General features: G+C 39.4%; 1 protein-coding gene across 2 annotated transcripts in view; it reads right to left on the reverse strand.

The window, feature by feature from the left end:
- Positions 1-23,450, reverse strand: part of PLXNA4 (plexin A4) — a 1,025,959-nt gene that overhangs the window by 894,718 nt on the left and 107,791 nt on the right. For both annotated transcript variants that reach the window (XM_073559904.1, XM_073559905.1), the window contains exon 2: positions 15,972-17,205. In XM_073559904.1, coding sequence (XP_073416005.1) covers positions 15,972-17,205 — 1,234 coding nt within the window. The remainder of the gene's footprint in view (positions 1-15,971; positions 17,206-23,450) is intronic.

The following is a 23,450-nucleotide window of genomic DNA, read 5'->3' on the forward strand; positions in this document are numbered from 1 at the left end:
GGTAGGACATTTTGATTTCTTACCGCAGTTTTCTGGAAAGTTGCGTAGACCAAAATAAAAGTAATACTGGTGTTTCAATTTTTTTGCATTACAGTATCTACCTTATCAGCTGTTTACATTTTTTGTCTACTTTTTATGTATTTAAAAATCTTTTTTACTCTTCACTCTGTTTTTAGTCCCGTAAAGAACTTAAACCTGTGATCATTTGCTTTCTTATACTAAATACTGCAAAACTAAAGTATTGCAGTGTATACAGAAATTCGTGGACTCCAATGATTAGCATCCTATGGTTAGAGATCGCAGGAGAGTCAATACAGTAAGTATGGGGCCTTCAGCAGGCCTCCAACTGTCGTGGCATACCATAAGCTCCCAGGGATTGGACACTAGAGCAGAATCATGCTGTTTAATTGCCACTGTCAGTAATTAATAGCAGCATTTAAAAGGATTGCAGTGATCAATGAAAGTGCTAATCGCTGCTGTTAGAGGAAAATGTGGGCTGTATAACACAGCCAGCACCTGCCTTAAGTGAAGCAGGTCCTGATCACACACTTGTAACCGCTCTATGATGTAATAGTATGTAGTTGGATGGGAAGGAGTTTAAAGCTTATTAATTTCCTTTTCACTGATTTTCCTGTTTCTTCTCCTTTTCCTATATCTTCCAGTCAACTACACTCACTTTTCTATTGCCTCTCTCCCTCCCTAGTTTATCAATTTTCCATAGATGATTAATGTATAACTGCTGTTGGTCAAACTACTGTGCCTTTCACCCATCACAAGAACAGGATTTTCAAAGTCCCCGAGTCTCAAACAGAACATCATGGGAGAATAGGTGCTACACTGACTTAACTGCAGCATCTATCATCCCTCCTGGAACAGGACATCATCAGGCGAGATAGAAGAAGAGTGCCGATGCTGCACTGACGTCTCCCACAGTATCTATCACCTGGGATCCAGGACATCCTCAAAGGTCGGCAATGTAAGAATCTATAGTAAGTAACTGCAGAGCTGCCCTCTGATGACATGCTGTCCCGGAAGGGTCGATGGACGCAGTAAATAGGTAGTGCAGCCCTGGCACCCTATGGCAACATGTTAACATGCCCGAGACAACATTCAAATGACACATCATAGACGGTGAAGTAAATAAAACATATTTAGGGGTTAGCAGGATAGAGAGAAGGGTGCATTTAGAAAGGACATTTTAGGTAAATTATTTCTTTCTAAGAATCCATCTATAATTGTGAGCTATGAAGTTTACTAGCTGATGCACTTATGTGCCAATCTAATTGATAGTAGGAAACTGCTGTAATGATAAAGGCCACTTATCACACTGTGCCCCTGTGCAGCTACATAGGCTGAAGCAATGATGTGTTCCCCCTGAATAACACATTTCATATGCACAAGCAGCCTCTGCCCATGTTCCCCTAGTAAGATGGCTCCTGTATAATGTCTAAAGGCCCCGTTTCACTAAGCGACATACCAGCGATCCCGACACCGATATCAAGGTGTCAGGATCGCTGGTAAGTCGCTATGTGATCGCTGATGAGCTGTCACACAGACAGCTTCACCAGCGATCAGCACAGCGATGCTGAGCGCCCGGCATCGCTTGCCATCCTGTAAAAAATAGAATAAAAATAAAAAATATAGTTATTCTCACCTTCCGACGTCGCGTTCAGCCTTCCCACCTCTCTCCACGCTCCGGTCCCAGTGATCCTTTGCACGAATGACCGCGAGATGTCACGGTCTCGCGGGATAACAAAGTCTCGCGGTCATTCGTGCAAAGGATCACTGGGACCGGAGTGTGGAGAGAGGCAGGATGGCTGAACGCGACGTCGGAAGGTGAGAATAACTATATTTTTTATTTTTTTTATTATTTTTTACACCTGATCGCTGGTCTCCCGCTCTCACACACAGCGATGCGTGCTGGCCAGCGGGAGACCAGCGACCAAAGAAATGTCCAGAGATTTCTTGCAGCGATCAGCGATACCGGCAGGGGGGCCGCTCGCTGATCGCTGTCACACACAGCAATCTCGCTGGTGAGATCGCTGTTACGTCACAAAAGTTGTGACTCAGCAGCGATCTCGCTACCGAGATTGCTTAGTGAGACGGGGCCTTTACAGGGACAAAAATTGAGATCAGCAACATTTGCAGCAAAAGTTGTCAACTGAAAGTGAACAACTTCTGTATATCACTTTACTATTTCAACAACAATACCTAGGGCGAAATCCACTCCTGTCCTTCACCAAAGTATACAGGAAAGGGCAGAGAGGAACGAAGCATGTGCCAAAATACTATCCATCTGCAAACAAAAATGGTGATGATGCTTGAAGCAAAGTTCTTGCCTTGCCTCAAGGAGGAGTCACTTCAGGCTACATTTACCCAGACAATATGAAAGATGATTTGTACTTACTCTAGAGTATATTACATTTTTAAATGCTTTATACTATTTTTTTTTGCCAAATGCTCTTAGCAAAAAAAGTACATAAATCTACAATCTAAATCAACGATAAGGGTTTGTACCAAATTCTAGTCTGTAGCGAGAGACTGAGCAACGGCAACAAACGGGTAATGAACTGGTAATGCAGATAGTAAACAGTTAATTTAGAAAAATAGGTAGATAGATAGACAGACAGATCGATACACAGACAGACAGACAGACAGACAGACAGACAGATAGATAGATAGATAGATAGATAGATAGATAGATAGATCGGATAGACAGATAATGAATTTGCTTACTTTTAAAATAAAGATTCTGATCTGAATTCTCAGCTTTTATTGTAGGGGAAGGGTAATAAAAGCAGGAAATTCAATACTATAGATTACCAGCACTGCTGCCTGTAACCTTTAATCCACCAGTGGGGACAATACATCTTGACCTGACATGTTACGATAACAATTTTATTCTGCTTTTAAAACCAGGCGATATAGATATAGCAACATAATATACTATGAAAATAATGTGGCTGACCTTTCAATGATGACTGCTATTTAGAAATGCTTGTAACCAGTAAGTCTTACCTACTGTTATCAGAACCTATTCAAAGCGCACATTACTCTTTCCCCCAGCACTGGTTATACAGGCAGTAGAGGAAATGTTTAGCCATAAACAATGTGGTTTGTCACCAGTATCCATTTAAAGGGAACCTGTAATTCTGCTTTCATGCCCAACACTAGTGTCATCAATGTAAAGATAAAGATGCTGTAATGCTGATTACCTCCATACCTTTATTTTAGAAATCTGGCTTTACATTTTAGAAAAATGTATTGTTCATTTGTTATGCAAATGAGCCACAAGTGCAGTGGGCGGGCACTGCACATACAGCTTTGTTGCCTTTTATTCCTATTCCCTGCCTATCGCCTATCTTCGGCCGGTCAGTGATTGACAGGTCACTCTTCTTTCAGTGACCTGCCTCTCTCAGCTGAGAAAGTCATCCTTCCCCGGGATGAAGTATGTACATTAAGGCCCTGATAAAGAAGACTATCAATGTCTGGCATGATCTGTACAGGATGCAGATAGGTCCAGACATGGATCACTAAGATGACTGGTGAAGGAATGAGCAGCAGGTGTGAAGTAGAAGGTCAATGTCTGGCTCAATCTTTATAGTTCAGATAGTGCAGATCCTGCCAGACACTGACAGTGCTCTTCATCAGGACCTTAGTGTGCATGAACCGCCCCAGGAAATGACGTCGCTTGTGCTAGATCTCTGGAAGGAGTGGCATGTCACTAAAAGAAAAGGGACTTGTCAATGACTGACAGGAGGCAGGCAGCAGGTAGGTATTAGGGAAGAGCGACAGCAGAGCTCTAAGTGCAGTGCTTGACCACTGCATTTGTGGCTCATTTGTAAAACAATTCAATAATGAATTTCTGTAAAATGTAAACCAAATTTCAAAAATAAAGCTATGGCTGTAGTGAGAATTATAGTGCCTTTATATCGATGTCACTACTTTGGGGTTTAATAAACTGACAGGTTCCCTCTAAAAATAGCCCTAGCACAGCTGGAAAAAATGGAAGCCAAAACCCTCATATGAACATGGTCTCCTTACAGCTGGGTGATATGAAACAAATTATGCCACAATTGAGATTACCCATTAAAGCTAGCACCTAACTATCGGACAGATAATGAATATATGATCAATGGTGGTCAACCACTGGAACTTCTATCAACCACTAAAATCTTGGTGTAAGAGCACACGGAGTTTTTTGATGGTGCGGATTTTGTAGTAAAATCCGCAGATAAATCCGCAGGACTAAAGTCCTGCGGTTTATCTGCGGATTTGCCTGCGGTTTTGCCCTGCGGTTTCACACCTCATAATGGATGAGGTGTGAAACTGCAGCGTTTCTGCACAAAAGAATTGACATGCTGCGGATTGTAAACCGCAGCAATACCGCGCGGAAAAATCCTCAGCATGTGCACAGCGTTTTCCAGTTTACCATTGAAAACAGTGGTACTGTACAACGCACGTAAATCTGCTGCGGATCCGCAGCAGAATCCGTACTGTGTGCACATACCCTTATGCTCCCTGTTCTAGAGGTATCTGAATTAAGTGCAGCACTTAAGCATTTCTCTCAGTTATGTGGTCATTGAATGGTGAGGCAGGACACATATGTGGCCAACACTTCTTTCAAATATCTCCAGAAAGGGGGGCTGTTCTAGTGATCAGTGCTGGTCCCAGTTATTGGACATCTACCAATCATAGATTTGACACCTATGCTGTGGATGGGAGCGAGCTGTTTGTAGTGGGATAATCCTTTTCACCTTTACTTCACCAAAACAAGTGCATGCCTACATTAAGATATTGGCTGTATACTGTATACTCACTTTGAGTGATACTTTAGGCTCTGCAATATCTATCCACTATATCACATTCAATTAGGCCTTAAATGTGCCCCATTCATTTTCTTGTAAGTACTTTTATAAAAAAAAGGAGTTAAATGAGTTTTATGCCATCACATCAAGGCATATTTGAACACGTTTATGATGGCAGCCTCTTTACCCGCCACTTACAGTGCATTATGGGTCATTATATTCATTGTCTGCATTCAGCTTCATGTCATTAGCCGTGCATCAGTGTCTAAGCAGAAGGAAATATTAACATTTTAATGCTTCCTGTGCTGTTTTGAAACAGCTTTCTATCAATGCAGTGCTTAACGTATCCCCTCATCATTAGTGAAGTTTATGGACAGATATCTTTAGCACATCTTCAGTTTGATGTGACCTTGATAACCCCAGGGAATCACAGAAACCAGAGGTGATAATCTGGTTGCCAGAAAATTGACAGCAGATAAGCTAAAAGGAGTCCAACTATCCTAAATAGAGTCACCCCCATATTGCCTGAGAGAACTATTTGTAAGTGGATGTCTGATCTTCTCCCCCTCTTGGGAGCCTATTCCTGTGAAAAATAGTAAAGTATCTGCTTCATTAAATGGACGGCAAAATTGGAAAATTATCTTTGATTTTTTACTTATGCATGTTTTATACTGTAAGTAAACCTCGGGCGAATGTCTGCTTGGCTTCCACTTTTCATAGTTTTCCATCCCTGCTTCCGATCATTATGTCCCCTGGCTTGTTTGCCGGGGCCCACACTGATTGTTTTACTTTTCCCTATCTGTCTCTACAATAGCTCTAAAAAAGGAAAAAGAAAATCTGCATGGAAGCATGAATACAGGAATGTTTCATGATTGTAAATTTAGTTCAGATACATTGTTGCTTTATTTCCAGGAGATACTGTTACAGCTGAGCTACACTATTACTGTAGATTTACATAAACTCCTATGTAGAGTCATATATAGCACATTAATATCACCAGAAGTGTGCTACATCTATAAAGTATAGCATTTATAGTGTACAAATTTTACATATATAGTAAAAAAAAGTGTGTAATATATTAATAACTCTAATTATGAACATAATACATTTTTTAGGTCAAAAATTTTATGCCCACTCTAGCACCTTGTCTTTTTGAAACAGAGAATATTTAAAACTAGCTGAAGAGCCCGGCGCTGCCCGGGCATAGTAACTAAATGTGGCTAGTTATAGCAAATTATAATTATCCTCCATCCCATAGTCCCGTGCCCATGTACCCATCAAACATCCTCCATCCCATAGTCCCATGCCCATATACCCATCACACATCCTCCATCCCATAGTCCCATGCCCATATACCCATCATACATATTCGCCATCCAATAGTCGAGTGCCCATATACCCATCATACATCCTTCATCTCATAGTCCCATGCCCATATACCCATCGCACATCCTCCATCCCATAGTCCCATGCCCATATACCCATCATACATATCCGCCATCCTATAGTCCCATGCCCATATACCAGTCATACATATCCTCCATCCCATAGTCCAGTGCCCATATACCCATCACACATCCTCCATCCCATAGTCCCGTGCCCATATACCCATCATACATATCCTCCATCCCATAGTCCCATGCCCATATACCCATCATATATATTCGCCATCCAATAGTCAAGTGCCCATATACCCATCACACATCCTTCATCTCATAGTCCCATGCCCATATACCCATCACACATCCTCCATCCCATAGTCCCATGCCCATATACCCATCATACATATCCGCCATCCTATAGTCCCGTGCCCATATACTAGTCATACATATCCTCCATCCCATAGTCCAGTGCCCATATACCCATCACACATCCTCCATCCCATAGTCCCGTGCCCATATACCCATCATCCATATCCTCCATCCCATAGTCCAGTGCCCATATACTCATCACACATCTTCTATCCCATTGTCAACCATTATGACATCATAATGAGTGGCAGGGCTTGCAACCTATGATGACATCAGCGTCGCCATGGCAACCATTATGACATCATAATGAGCGGCGGGGCTTGATACACACACACTTTTTCCCCATTATGTAAATAGGGGCAAAATTGTTTGGTAAATTGGAACGCATGGGGCTAAAATTTCGCCTCACAACATAGCCTAGGACACTCTCGGGGTCCAGACGTGTGACTGTGCCAAATTTTGTGGCTGTAGCTGCGACGGTGCGGATGCCAATCCCGGACATACACACATACATACACACACACATACATACTGTACATACACACACTTGAGCTTTATATATTAGATTCTGGTGATCTGCAGATCCCACTAGGGAAAGCCTAATGATAAGCTACTTTTGAACTTGTCAGTGTTCTCCTGGATTTACATTTTTTTTAGGATCAACAAATATGAAAAAAAATCCAACACCAAACAATGCTCAACCATTAACCTCTTTATACCCAAGCCTGTTTTCTGCTTCATGACCAGGCCAAATTTTACAATTCCGACCAGTGTCACTTTACGTGGTGATAACTCTGGAACGCTTCAATGGATCCCACTGATTCTGAGACTATTTTTTCGTGACATATTGTACATCATGCTAGTGGTAAAATTTATTTAATAGTCATAGTGTTTATTGGTGAAATAATAGGAAATTTGGCAAAAGTGTAAAAATTAGCAATTTTCAAATTTTTAATATTTATGTCCTAAAACAAGAAAGTTATATAGCACAAAAGTTAATAAATAACATTTATTTTCCACATGTCTTCTTTACATCAGCACAATTTTTGAAACAATTCTTTTGCTAGGAAGTTTGAAGGGTTAAAAGTTGACAAGCAATTTCTTATTTTTCCAACAAACCATTTTTTTAAGGACCACATCACATTTGAAGTGACGTTGAGGGGTCTATATGATAGAAAATACCCCAAAGTGACACCATTCTAAAAACTGCACCCCTCCAAATAGCCAAAACTGCATTCAAAAAGTTTATTAACCCTTCTAGTGCTTCACAGGAATTAATGAAATGTGGAAGAAAACATATATATTTATTTTTGCGATAAACATGTAAATATTTACATGTTTATCGCAAAAATGTTACTTTAGACTCAGTTTTTTTATTTTCCCAAGGTTAACAGGAGACAATGGACCTCAAAATTTGTTACTCAATCTCTCCCGAGTATGCTGATACCTCATATGTGGGGGAAAACTACTGTTTGGGTGCATGGCAGAGCTCGGAAGGGAAGGAGCACCATTGAACTTTCGGAGCGCAAAATTTGCTGGAATCATTAGCGGACACTATGTCACATTTAGAGAGCCCCCAAAGTGCTTTTGAGGTACAGTGAAAAGCTCAGAAGGGAAGAAGCACAATATTGGAGTTCAGATTTTGCTGGAATGGTTTGAGGGTTGCATGTCACATTGGCAGATACCCTGAGGTGCCCGAAAAGCAGAAACCCCCATAAGTGAACTCATTTTACAAACTATACCCTCCCAATAAATTCATTTATGGGAGCAGTGATCACATTGAAACCACATGTGCCTCACATAATTTTATACCATTGGGGAGTAAAGGAAGAATAATTACATTTTTACAGCTAAAATGTTGTTTTAGCCTCAAGATTCAAACTTTTCTAAGAGTTAATAGGAAAAAATGGATCTCAGTTTGTTGTAAAAATTTCTCCTGATTGCACCAATACCCTACATGTAATTGGGAACTATTTTTGTTGCACAGCGCTAAGCTCAGAAGGAAGGAACGCGATATTATAGTGCAGAGTTTAATGTTATGGTTTGTTGGTGCCATGACTCACTGGGTGATCCACTGAGGTGCCAGAACAGCAGAATTCCCCAAATAAGTGACTCCATTTAACAAACTACATCACTCAATGAATTCATCTATGGGTGCAGTAATCATATTGACACCACAGGTGTTTCACAGAATCTTATACCATTAGGTAGTGAAGAAAAAATAATTACATTTTTACAACTAAAATTTTGTTTTAGCCCAATATTTTACATTTTCACAAGGGGAAATGGGTAATAATGGCTCCAGAATTTGTCCGCTGAATGTAGAAATACCCTATATGTGGCTGTACAGTACTGCTTAGCTACATGGCAAGACTTTGGAGGGACGGAGTGCTATTTGTCTCCTGAAGTGCAGATTTTCTTAGACTAGTCTGTGGACCCAATATACAGAGCCCCAAGTGGTAGAAGAGCAAAATCCCCACTCAAGTGACCTAATTTTGGAAATCATACCTCTTTGGGAATTTATCTACAAGTGTAGTGAAGATTTTTACTTCATGGGTGTTTTCCAGAAACAAGCACCAGTGGATGTTGCTGAGTGAAAATTGCAAATTACCATTGTAGTGCCCAGGATGTTATGCCCAGCTTTTGCTTTTGCAGACAAGCACCTGCAATTTAGAAGGGTTCTCATCACTACAGAAATGCCAAACAAGTGGATGCTAAATGTGGTTTAGGCACATTAGGGCTCAGAAGGGAAGGAGGCAATTGTATTTCAGAGCACAAAATTTGTTGAATTTCATTTGGGGGTCGAGGAACCAATTATCTTTTCCAGAGTCTTTGTACTACTAGTAACATGGAAGCCCCCTATATTTCTATATTTTTTGTGGATTGAGTTCAAGCTTTTGTTGAGAACAATTTACATAACATTTGGGATCACATTTATCCTGTGCTCTACACTGAGCACTTACATCAGAATTTTCGTCTAAATCTCCAAATGACGTGATTCAGATGAAACCTCCAAGGGAACCATTTACTATAATGAGGCAGCAGAGTTACTCTGGACTCCATCTGGCCTCTGTTCAGTGGTGTCCTTCTTCTCAGAAATGCACAAAACTATGGTGGACTGTGCTTTTATGCATGCCTAAAAAGACTGACACTGCCATATTATAGGCCAGAATATGTCCACGGTGTCTCTATCTGCCTAATTATAGGGAATATTCTGCCGGGGGTTCTGTCTGAATCACGTATTTCAGAGATTTAGATAGAAGCCCAGGTGTAAACACTCAATGTAGAGAGCAGTATACATGTGCGCCAAGCCTTACTGTGATCTTTGGGAAGCAAAATGTACAAATCAGCAGCAAGTAAATAATTGTTTTTTATTTTTTAACGCCGTTCCTTGTGCAGTATAAGCGATTAGACTACTTTATTCTTCAGATCCATGCAACTACAGTGATACTAGATTTATATCATTTTTTATGTTTGGCTTCTTTCACACACTAAAAGACACTTTTTATTGCACACCGTCATATTTTGAGAACTATAATTTTTCCACATTTTGGCCAACAGAGTCATATGACAGCTTGTTGTGGGACAAACTCACATTTTTATTGATATCATTTTTGGGCACATGACATTTTTGGATCGCTTTCTATTCCAATTTTTGGGAGGCAAAATGAACAAAAACCAGCAATTCAGGATTTCTTTTTTGCCGTTCTGTCTGTGATAAAATTGATAAGGCAGCTTTATTCTTTGGGTCAGTACGATTATATCAATGCTACGTTTATACAGTTTTTTTTATGTTTTTGGTGTTTTTAAACAATAAAAACTATTTTACAGAACAAATAATAATTATTTTTGCATTGCTTTATTCTGAGAGCCATAACTTTTTTGTGCTGATGGCGTTCTATGGTTGCTTGTTTTTTTGTGGGAAAAGATACGTTTCAGAGATACAATTTTTACTTACATTTGTCTTTTTGATTGTGTTTTATTCCACTTTTTGGTCAGCAGTATGATGAAAAAGCATAGTTTTTTGCTCCTTTTTTTAAGGTGTTCACTGAAGGGGGTAAGTAGAGTAGCAGTTTAAGGCTGTGTGCACACGCTGCAGATTTTGCTGCGGTTCCGCAGCGGTTTTGGCCGCTGCGGACCCGCAGCAGTTTTTGCTGCGGTGTACAGTACCATGATTCCCTATGGGAATCAAAAACCGCAATGCAGATGGTGCGGAATTTTCCGCGCGGATTATCTGCAGTTTTCAATCCGCAGAAAGAATTGACATGTCAATTCTTTCTGCGGATTCTCCTGCGGTTTGCCATCTCCTCCATTGAGGAGATGAAAAACCGCAGGGCAAAACCGCAGAGCAATCCGCAGGTAAAACCGCAGGTATTTTGACCTGCGGTTTCACCTGCGGATTTTACAAAATCCGCGCGGATGAATCCGCACCTAATCCGCAGCGTGTGCACACAGCCTTATGGGGCAGGTGCGGAGATACGGAACATGTGCACTTTTTTTGTTTTTTTACACCAAAATAGAAATGTATCTGTCTAATATATTTTTATTTTTTATATTAGGTTCAGATTTAAAAAAATATATATTTTTACAATTTTATTGCTAATTATTTTTACTTTTTTCTTAGTCCCACTATGGGATTCTCTCTTTTACAGCTCTGATCGCAGTTATAAAGCATAGCACTGCAGAAGCATTGCTAGGGTTTATAACTGTCAGTGTGACACTGACACAAGTTAGATCATGCAGTGTGCATGATCTATCTAACTTGCTAGAACCTGATGACCCGGATGTCGTCATGAAGACATTGGGTCACCAAAGCAACAATTGGGCCTCCGCAATGATGTTGCGGGGGCGCAGATTGGAAGGCAGAGGGGGCTCCCTCCTTCTGTCTGCATTCTAAATGTTGTGATCGATATCGATCGCAGTATTTAGGGTGTTAAATGGCAGTGAGAGCCGGATGTCAGATGTGATGTTAGCTGATCACCCAGCAGCGATTACGAGCTCACAGCTTCTGTGCGCGCAAAATCACCAGGACGCACTCAGCACGTACAAGGTAGGGAAGCACTTGCTAACCATGACATACTGCGTACATCCAAGCAATTGGTTAAATCCACTCCAGTGTGGACAGTGGAATATTAAGAGGGGTTGTCCAGGCATCTAATATTGATAATATCTCTTTAGGATAGATCAAAAATATCAGATCTGTGGCTGTCTGACACCTGGCACCCCCACAGATCAGCTGTTATTGTTATTAAAGCACCACTCCAGCAAGTTTTTTTTTATTTTTATTTCTGTGCTAGAATGATGCCACTAATTTAAGTTCCTTGAGCCTAGTCTCAGATGCCCTCTTTATCTGTTGCCGGCTCTGCTTCCATCTCACACCACATTCTTGTGACCACAACTTCTGATTGACTGGAAATCAGAGGTAATGGTCACAAGTTGCAAGTCTATGAAAATCTTGTCCTGACCTACTTCCAACTCTCATAAATGTCCATTGAGTTGTGACTTCTGGATGGCCCAGCAAACACTGTAGCGATCCAGCAGGTCAGAAACTTCTGGGGATCGTCTGGATAGGTGCTGATAAAAGATGAAGACAGCGGTTGGTAAGTATAATACAAAGTGCAGGGAACATAGATTAGTAGCACAACTCCAGTGGTGAAATAAAAAAAAATCAAAATGCTGGAGTGGTGCTTTAATGATCACTGTCAAAAGCTGCACATCAGCTACTATTCTCTGCTGGATAACAGCTGATGTACAATTCTTGGCAGAAGCCAAAACTCATTGAATGGAACTTTATTTTTCAGCTTTGTTGTTCAATGTATACATCCAGCTGCCATCGATCTAATTACAACCGACTGGCGGAACTGCCGGGTGTCCTACCCACACTGATCTGATGCTGATACACTATTTTAAGGTCATCAATACTGGACAACCCCCTTAATGGGTTGGTATTGTTTGTTTTTTATTCTATCGTACTACCTGCAGATAGGCAAGTCTTTTTTAAATTCTTGACAACCCCTTTATTAATACAATACGTTCTTGAGCTCCTAATTGTGGTGACTGAATGCAGGCAGAATTCTATAATATTTTCCCTGACTATCCTGGGAATAACAAGAGGAACAAATCTCCAATCCATATAAACATATTTTTAAATTAATCAGTGTTTAATTTTGAACACAGGAAAATGTGTGTTTAATATTGCACATGAACTTCAAGACAAGCAAAGCATCAGAAAGAAATTATTATTATGCATCAATACATAGTTACAAAAATAAGAGACACTAACAATGCAGAGTAACATGGAAGGTATGTGTGTACGTACACTGGTAAGGTAAGTACTGGTACATAGGCACAAATACAGGTTGGAGAATAATACTTTTTTTAGGATGTCAGGATTCGTAAAGTGTTTTGAGAAGCAATGTAATTCTACTAGGTTCTGCTATTTAATTTAGTAAATTTTTTTCTTCTCCATTGATACTTGTATAGCATTTGCAGTGGATATCTAATTCTTCAGGGGGATAAGAAAAGTATAAATTGTATTCTATTTTCATGCAAATGTTATCTAAACCTCTTATTTTCATGTATCCTAAGAAAAAAAATGTACCGTATTTACTGCTCGATGCTCTTACATATCTAGGAAAAGATATCTAGCACCTTGCTTACATTAATAGTACTGTACAGTGTAATTGATTCAGTAGAAAAAAATAATCTCTAAAGGATTACAAAAAATTGTAAAGTAATAATGGAATATAATTCTAGTCAAAACTAACTTCCATGTTTGAATGTAAGAACTGGAAGGATTGTCCTAACTGAACAACTCCTGCCTGTGTCAATTTTAGGGCATAAAGACATTGTAGTAAGGGAGCCAAAATCGGATTGGAACTTTTTTAGTCATCATAGCACAAGGGAAGCGTAAATGCTCATGGGCCCTCATTCATTTATAAGAATGATGTGTAGCTCCAATGGAAATTGTTTTGCATTTCTTGTTATTTTGGTGCAAAACAATTCACAAGACCCGTTCCATTTACCACACCAGTAGTCTGTGGCTGCTGGATGGGATCCATGAGTTCCGCCTCCTACTTGACGGAATATATTTCACTTCTTTTGATTAGCCAGCCTGGCAGGATATGCCATGCGCATCATGCTGCAACGATAATGTTATACAAGGCCGAAGAGTCACGGATTCTTGAATGTAGGAGGCGGTTGTCGGAGCTTTGGTCCAGATTACTGATGTGGTTGAAGGACCACGTTATGTGAATTGATTTGGACCAACTCTAATTTCTTAATTAATTACAGTTTGGGTAACCCAACAAGATCCTCATGAAATGATGTGTGCTTCAGTAAAACTGACCAATTTGCTTACTAGCTTTGACACCTCAGGATGTCACAAATTGCCTTTACACTATACTAGAATTTTTCAAGCAGTAAAGGAACAGAATATTTCATGTTTAGTAATACTCCACTATTTTAATTCATATTAAAAGTTGTGTTTTAGTACTTGTTACTGAGGGCTCTTGTTGGGTTATACCAAACTGTAAATGATTTGTATCTATATCCCTCCAAGCCCTTACAAGGTCTCCACTATTTGCATATTAATAACTTTAATTTATTACTATATTTTTAGGCAACTTTGACAACAGAAAATGGCTTTATTTTACTGTATAATTGTAGTACTTCTGTAAGCTCTCACATCAATTCCCATCCAGAGTGGAGCAACCACTAGGTGACTACACAGATACATTTAGCATGATCATCTCCTAAAGAGAATCCCAAATTCAAGACTAGTCTTCTCGCATCACTCATATCAGGATATGCTGATCCAAGTGGAATGGTAAGAAAGGATGATTTTGCAATTGTATATGATTGTAGCCTGGAATTACACTTTTGTACACAAGGAAACAAAGGGAAACAAGGAAACTACATCTTTATGGTGTGTCAATTTATTTCAAATCTGGCACTATAATATTGTAAGGTCACAGTGCTAGCCATAGAACCAGCATTAATATATAGTGTTAAGAGAAATGCCTTTTACAAATGGCTAAAATATTTAAACTTTTCTTAAAGTGGCAATCCTTCGGGAAAAAAGAAAAACAGATCTGTTTTTTCTTCTTACAGTGAAACCCCTTTTAGGGGGTAATTAATCATAATTAGTTTACAAAATCCCTGCCACATGTCATTGTAATAAACTTATCTAATGACCTTGACTACAATTATTCCTTACTCATCCCATCAAATTGAAATATAAAGCCATTTCAATGACCAGGCGTCTCCATACATGGAGTTGTTTGTAACATCTCTACAATTGTGCATGGCAGGAGGCAAAGAATCCCTATTTCACATGGTATTGGCATTTGAGATTCACCTGCAAACATTGGTAAAAAAATGATTGCGTTGGAATTCTGTATCAGGAATTGGGAAAACTACAGGGCTCAGCTGTTTTCACCCACCATTATACCCTGTCTTTGGGCAGAGATGGAATAATGAACCAATAAATCATTCGGAATAATGAACCAATAAATCACACATCATAATCACACATAATACTGCTAATCCAAGTTATCCATTGATTTACTAGTTATATTTGATAACTGAAACTTAAAAGGGGTTAGAAAAATATGACTTCCTTCTTCTAAAAACAGCATCACATATGTCTATGGTGTGGTACTGTAGTCCAAATTCATTTCAATGGGGCATAGCTTCAATACCAGACACAACAAGAGTGGAATTATTTTTGTAAGATAGCAGCCCTGGTTTTCCAATATCAGAATTTCTAATTTTCTAACTTTAAGAATTTCTACTAAAAGATCAAAAAGAATTTGCTGCCTTTAAAACACCAAAATGATGGGATAGTACAAAGCCTACCTAAATATAATAACATTAAAACCTACTCTAGGCAAACCATTACATTATTTTTTTTTGTCTGTAGAAACCTCTACATTAGTTGCTGCAAGCAATCATTACTGTGAACAATCAATGTCCATTTAGAACTCTGAATTTTATGATTTTAATGGTTGTAACCCTGGAGGTCTAACCAATGTCATCTTTGGCACCTCTCAGTTTCCAGCTGTTTTGGATACTTGCCATTCTTAACTGTTTCCTGCCATTTACCTAATGATCCTGCACTCTTCTTCTCTCTTCCGTTTTTCATTCGGAAATTGTAAAACATGATTCATTAGGCCAATGTGGACTTAAATGGCATTTCAGAACACTAGAAAATTATTTACTTTAGTGAACTTTAACCTGGAAATGTAAAAAATATATTGGCAGTAGGAAGGAATGACAGTGACCAACAAGATACATTTTAGTGAGCAAGGACACAAGTGATTTTCCCATTTTCTCATGGACTACTCATGGACAACCATCTTGGTTATTCACATACAAGGTAATTAAAAGGTAAATAAACAACTTGGCTTACCGCATTACTGCAAGGAATGTCTTTCACTTTCAGCCACGCAAGATCTAAAGTGCCTTCACCCTTGTAGCAAGATTGTAGTCTTTCTTTAATTCTATCATTAATTTGTTTAAGAGCAAAAACGCATAAGGCAGACTCATCCAGTGATTTGGTTCGCCTCTTCTGGCCCTTAGAGAAGATGGTAAATAAGACATCATCACCAGGTTTGATCCCTAAAGACCTGGAAAGAATTGATCCAGCTTTGGACAAATAAGCTGCCTCAAGGAGCCTGTACTCCACACCATTTTTCTCACACCCAATTGGAACCTCAACATAAGAATTAAAAGCTGTGTCCTCTTTGCACAAACGTACTAACTTTGAAGTATATACTTGCTCCTTTGTGGTGGAACCAGGTGGAGATGTCATCTCTGGTTGAAGTGTCAAGAAATATACAAAGTTTGCACTGCTAAAGCCATATATATAGTAAATATCAAAGTCTGGAATAACATTAAATGTGTCCGAGGGTATTTTTATCATTGATGCAACAAACTCATCATGGAACACATATGCAAACATCCCATCAGCCTCTGAGTTCCTTGTGAGTTTTCGGCTAGAAATTGTAGGAAAGTATTCTGGTTTCCCATCAACAGATGTGGCAATAAACAATTTATCATCCAAATTGTTGTTTGAAACAATAACTCCAAAAACAGAACCACTCTCATTAACCCCTGAAAGGTAATGTTCTTTTTTATGGAAAGGCTCACCAAGCTTAAAGAGGTCCTCTAATCTCAGAAGCTTGCAGATGCCTTGATACAGGCTACCACAGGCTATTAATCTGTTTTCTTTATAGTCAATTAGCAGCATTTTGTTGACGTTGTTAGTATACACCAACGGTTCATTGCATGGTTGGACTATCCTAGGAGGATAACACTTTGGGTTGTCTTCATCTGGTCCAGTCTGGTGGGTCAGTAAGACCTTCAAGTCTTCAGAAAGTTTGTAGATTCTGTTAATAGCTCCTAGGTAAATGTGTCCAGTTCTTTCATCAACTACCAAGTGGTTAAAAGTCCAGTCAGCTTGCTCAGCGTAGAAAGTGGTAAAATTTATTTTTGTCTGTGGAGTCTTTTGGGAGACAGCTGACACAGTGGCTAATAGCATAAAGAGGGAAATGGTCCATATCCAGCTCCATCTCACAGATGCCATATTTGTAGCCAAATATTGTATTGTGCTCTTTAATATGATGGGTTTGCTCCCTTTGGTCCTGTCAAAAAATAAGAGCAAATGTCAGCACATGGACCAACAACAAGTATTTTATGTTACTGACAGAATAGTCTGAATTAACAGTACACTCAATGTAAATAATCCATTTCTCACAGCTACAATCTGTTAGAAATTCATCAGCCGGTAAAAATTAAATTCTGTTAACATCATAAACTTATTCTAGTATGCACCACAGCAATTTAGTGTTTTTTTCATAGTATTCACACTTTCATATTTTGTATAATAACATGCCAAGTTTGTATGATAAGATGCCAGTGGTAACATCTCTTTTTTATGTAAAATAAGCTCTGAAGGCAGATTCTCATCCAGATCAGTGTCCGGCTCATAGAACTTATTTACATATACGAAAAATAGATTTCTTGGGAATAAAACATATGATCGCATATATCAAAGTATCAATATATCATATATACTCATGTATAAGCCGAGTTTTTCAGGGCATGCTGAAGGATGGTGAGTAGGATGTTTGTTTTTTTTGTAATATGAAGCATGCATACCAGGACGGGAGGGGGGAAGCCATGCATACCAGGACAGTGACAGGGGGAGCCACGCATTCCAGGACAGCAATGGGGGGAGCCACGCATACCAGGACAGGATGGGGGGAGTCACGCATACCAGGACAGGATGCGGGAGCCACGCATACCAGGACAGCGACACGGGGAGCCACACATACCAGGACAGTGACACGGGGAGCCACACATACCAGGACAGGACGGGGGAGCCACGCATACAAGGACAGGGATGAGAGGACAATGCGTACCCAGTTTATACTCAAGTCAATAAGCTTACCCAGTTTTCCGTGGCAAAATTAGGTGCCTCGGCTTATACTCGGATCAGCTTATACTCGAGTATATATGGTAGATGTGAATAACATGCAGTGACAAATTTCTTAGATCACACAGTGTTTTCATAACAGTTTCAATCACAGTGCTATCCTCAGTGCCTGCAGTACAAGCCATGTCACAACCTGCCTCATCTTCAAGGGTGACATATTTCAGTCTTAAAAGTACAGATTCCCCAGCATATCAAAATATAGATTTATATTTCCCTTAAAAATATATATTATGAAAATGGAAATTTTCCACGCATCTGTCCAAAGCAAAACTATAAAATGAAATATTATGCTACATGTACATAGCAATAGAAGTCCATGAGGTCCTACTGTACACCTCCATGTGCAGATGATTTCAAATAAAAGCAGTATTTTTTCTGTTGAATTTAGAGGAAAATAAAATTGTGGCATACTGCATGCCATATTACCAAAATAGTATAAAGGTTTTTATTAACAAACCTATTTCGAGGTAATAGACCACATTTGTTTTTCTTTCCTTGAAAACGGTGCCATTCCAGGACTGGAACACATTGGTTAATAAAAACTTTCATTTTTATACGTCAAGGATTCATTTCCGCAAGTGCAGCTGAGGTACCATGATATCTACACTAAAGTGAATTGCTATTTGGAAGAATTTTTCCTCCAGCCTCGGGGCCACAGCCACGGATTCCAAGGCTCTTATAGGTGTTGTATCAGCACACGACACCCCCACATGAGCACCACCATCACTCTCACCCTGTCTCATTTCTCTTGTGGTATTTCCCTACTATGTATCTCTGTCCTAACCAGACCTCAGCATATCAGCACAATATTGTCATGATGTAACACGACCCAACCGGTGGTCGGTCAGCAGAAGGCGCAACACACATACAACGGAATGGTATTGGGGAGAGGAAGGCCCTACTGATAGGGAAATGGGAGATGGTCACCAACTGAGCTCAAACCTGAGCCTGTCCCTGCACTCCCCTAATGCCCTAAGTGGGTTCTTCCCCCCACCGCTGTCAGGAACCTTGTCCCTCATTGTCACCTATTACTGCCCTGGCTAGTGCACTGGCCAGCAAGGGGCGCTAGCCTCACCAATGCAGATAATAACACACAGGGGACAGTGACAAACACATAAGGGACAAGGAGAAAACACAGCACTTGGCTTCCAGACACCGCTGCCAAGCTCCACACCGCAGATAGCACAGCAACATGACTCCAAACACCAGAAGATTCTGACACCAGAGAGCTGCTCCTGCTAGGCTGGTCTTCAAAGAGAAAACTCTATCACCAACAGTCAGCTGATGCATTAGGTGACCATTTAAAGGATGGTGGGAGTGGTCACCACCCACATCAGCTGACTCAGCAACTCTGCAACTGAAGAAGATTGCCAGCAAGGAAACAACTGACATTAACCTCCAATGGTCTGAAAGGAAATAAGCTACATTTAAACAAAGTGGAACCAGAGCTGCCACAAATCCAAAAATTGATCGTGACAGATAGTCACTGCTAGAACACTGTTTTGAGAGAAGAATACCTTAGGAACATGCTGAACAGAGAACAAGGAGGACTTGGTACCATCTCTGTATACAACAAAAATAGACCTTAATAGGTTTTTAATTAAATAAGCCTATTTCTGTTCATTGGCATATTCAGATGGGACTAATACAAATTAAATTAATACATACCCTTATTGCCACTGAATTTATCATTTATAATACACTTTTACTGTCATTCATTTGCATTATGCGATGCTCAGCTACATACCTATTCACACTGACAATACTGCTGGGTAGTCGTAATTCTATGAGTTTAGGCATAGAACCCTGCTCGAATGAAGCGGCCTTCATGAACCAACTGCTACGTTTTTCTGCCCGGTCCTAATAAATCAGTTCATACTAATAAACTTGTGTCTTCAGTGTTAATTATGAAAGAAAAGAACAGAAGGGTAGAAAGTCTTGGTCTACGTGGAATGGAGGTACTGCGCTTCATTACTGACACATATCATCTCACCAGTGGATTGAGAGCAAAGCCTTTAATGAAAATAATTGGTATAAACACTTCTGTTAATTATTCTTCTACACTGTAATTAAAAATAAATTATGCTTGCAAATTAAAATGGTCTTAAAGTTCATTGCGTTTTTCATTGTATCCTATCATGAATGATTAGATTGTCAGGCCCTAAGTGGATAAGCAGCAACCAGTGTTCGGGATATCTCTCATATTGTCAACTAATTTGTATTAAATGACTACAATCCAATGTAATGTATTATGTAAGATTAATAATAATATTACTGATTAGTGCACATAGTACTTCTTACTGGCCCAATATAAAATATACACTAATTGTGCAAATAGAAATATCATCAAACCGGTTAACCTCTTTTCTCCTGGACAAAGCATGCCCATCAATCTGGAACCAGATGGTAATGCTACTAGATTTAACAGACCAAGAAAGATTAATATCCTCTGTTGCCAAGCAACTCCACAAAGATGCTATGGGCAGTGTAGGGGTGAAAGGGTTAGAGTGCCAAGCTAGGGCTATGTATCACTACAAGGATCCCTGTGGCATTGTTATTATGTTGTTGAAACATCTCTCTAGCCTGTAAAATGTCTCCGTACCCTGAGAGTTTGAGGATTGAAATGGCTTTGGGTCACTAACCAGGTCTCAAGCGGGACTTATAAAACCACATCATGTGAAGTGGAGACTGCGCTTTGAAGACACATATCCCTAAGCAACACTTGTCATGTCTTCAACGAGTGAATAAGTAATAAAGTGAAATCAAAGAGTGTATGTATGTGCGTATGTACTATATGTATCTACGCATGTATATATAATGTTTGTATGTGTGCGAATGTTTATAAAGTATATGTGCAAGTGAATATGTACTACTGTATATGTATCTTCATATTTGCAAATGTACTTTATGTATGTGTGTGTACACTATATAAAGTATGTGTGCTAGTTTGTGTATTATATGTATCTGTGCATGTGCATATATATATATATATATACAGTATATATATACTGTTTGTGTGTTTATAGTATATAGAGTTTGTGTGCTCTTGTGCATACTATATGTATCTGCACAAGTGCATATGTATTGCATGTGTGTGTACAGTATATGAAGTACGTGTGTTAGTGTGTGTATTATTTGTATCTGTGCATGTTTATATGCACTGTATGTATTTATATGTATTGTATGTATGTGTGTGGTGTACTATATATGAAGTATCTCTGTGTGTACATATACCATATGTATCTGCAAATGTACATAAAGTGGGGAAAAAAGTATTTGTGCAAGTTCTCCCACTTAAAAAGATGAGAGCGGCCTGTAGCTGACATCATAGGTAGACCACAACTATGGAAGTCAAAATGAGAAATTAAATCCAGAATATCACCTTGTCTGATTTGGCAAGATTTATTTTGCAAATTATCGTGGAAAATAAGTATTTTAGTCACCTAAAAACATGCAAGATTTCTTGCTCTCACAGACCTGTAGCTTCTTTAAGTGGCTCCTCTGTCCTCCACTCATTACCTGTAGTAATGGCACCTGTTTTAGAATCATAGAATCATAGAATCGTAGAGTTGGAAGGGACCTCCTGGGCCATCTGGTCCAACCCCCTGCTCAAAGCAGGATTCGCTAAATCATCCCAGTCAGATGTCTGTCCAGCCTCTGTTTGAAGACTTCCATTGAAGGAGAACTCACCACTTCTGGTGGCAGCCTGTTCCACTCATTGATCACTCTAACTGTCAAAAAGTTTTTTCTAATATCTAATCTGTGTCTCCTCCCATTCAGTTTCATCCCATTGCTTCTAGTCTTTCCTTGTGCAAATGAGAATAAAGTTGATCCTTCTACAATGTGACAGCCCTTTAGATATTTGTAGACAGCTATTAAGTCTCCTCTCAGTCTTCTCTTTTGCAAACTAAACATTCCCAAATCCTGCAACCTTTCCTCATAAGACAGGGTTTGCAGACCGGTCACCATTCTGGTCGCTCTTTTCTGAACTTGCTCCAGTTTGTTGATGTCTTTTTTAAAATGTGGTGCCCAAAACTGGACACAATATTCCAGATGAGGTCTGACCAAAGAGGAGTAGAGGGAAATAATGACTTCACGTGATCTAGACTGTATGCTTCTGTTAATACATCCTAGAATTGCATTTGCCTTTTTTGCTGCTGCATCACACTGTTGACTCATATTCAGTCTGTGATCTATTAGTATACCCAAGTCTTTTTCACATGTGCTGTCACTTAGCCCTATTCCTCCCATTCTATATATGCTTTTTCCATTTTTATTGCCCAGATGTAGTACTTTGCATTTCTCCCTGTTAAAAACCATTCTGTTAGTTGCTGCCCACTTCTCCAGTTTATTTAAATCTTTTTGAATCCTCTCTCTCTCTTCTCTAGTATTAGCTATCCCTCCTAGCTTTGTGTCATCAGCAAATTTAATCAGTTTACCCTCAATTCCTTCATCTAAATCGTTGATAAAGATGTTGAACAATACAGGGCCCAGGACAGAGCCCTGTGGTACCCCACTTGAGACATTCTTCCAACTGGATGTGCAGCCATTTACGACCACTCTTTGGGTCCGATCACTAAGCCAGTTATGAATCCACCTAACAGTTGCCTTGTCCATTCCATACTTAATCATTTTTTCAATAAGGATTGTATGAGAGACTTTGTCAAATGCTTTGCTGAAGTCAAGATATACTATATCTACAGCATTTCCTTGATCCAACCAATCAGTGATACCGTCATAGAAGGAAATTAAGTTAGTCTGACATGACTTATTAGTTACAAACCCATGCTGACTCTGTTTAATCACTTCATTCTTATCCAGGTATTGACATACATGTTGTTTAATAATTTGTTCAAAGATCTTTCCTGGTATAGAAGTCAGACTCACCGGCCTATAGTTACCTGGGTCCACCTTCTTCCCCTTTTTGAAGATAGGAACAACATTTGCTCTTCTCCAGTCTTCTGGCACTTCTCCTGTTCTCCAAGAATTTTCAAAGATTATAGAGAGGGGTTCAAAAATTTCTTCTGCTATCTCCTTCAGTACTCTGGGGTGTAATTCATCTGGACCTGGAGACTTGAATTCATTTAGGCTAGCTAAGTGTTTCCTCACTATCTTTCTGTTTATAGATATCCTGGATTCTTCTATTCCCTTAATAGGACAGTGAATAACAGTTGATGTTACATTTCCTTTCTGAGAGAAAACAGATGCAAAATAGGAATTTAAAAGTTCAGCCTTCTCAACATCCTGTCTTACCATTTCATCATTTTCATCCTGTAAAAATCCTATAGCATCTTTGACTTTTCTTTTACTTTTGACATATCCCCAAAATCCTTTATTATTGCTTTTGACATCTCTTGCAAGCCTCAATTCATTTTCAGCTTTAGATAATCT

Source organism: Dendrobates tinctorius, unplaced genomic scaffold (genome assembly GCF_039654945.1).
Source record: "Dendrobates tinctorius isolate UK_male_01 unplaced genomic scaffold, ASM3965494v1 ptg000281l, whole genome shotgun sequence".
NCBI classification, from domain to species: domain Eukaryota; kingdom Metazoa; phylum Chordata; class Amphibia; order Anura; family Dendrobatidae; genus Dendrobates; species Dendrobates tinctorius.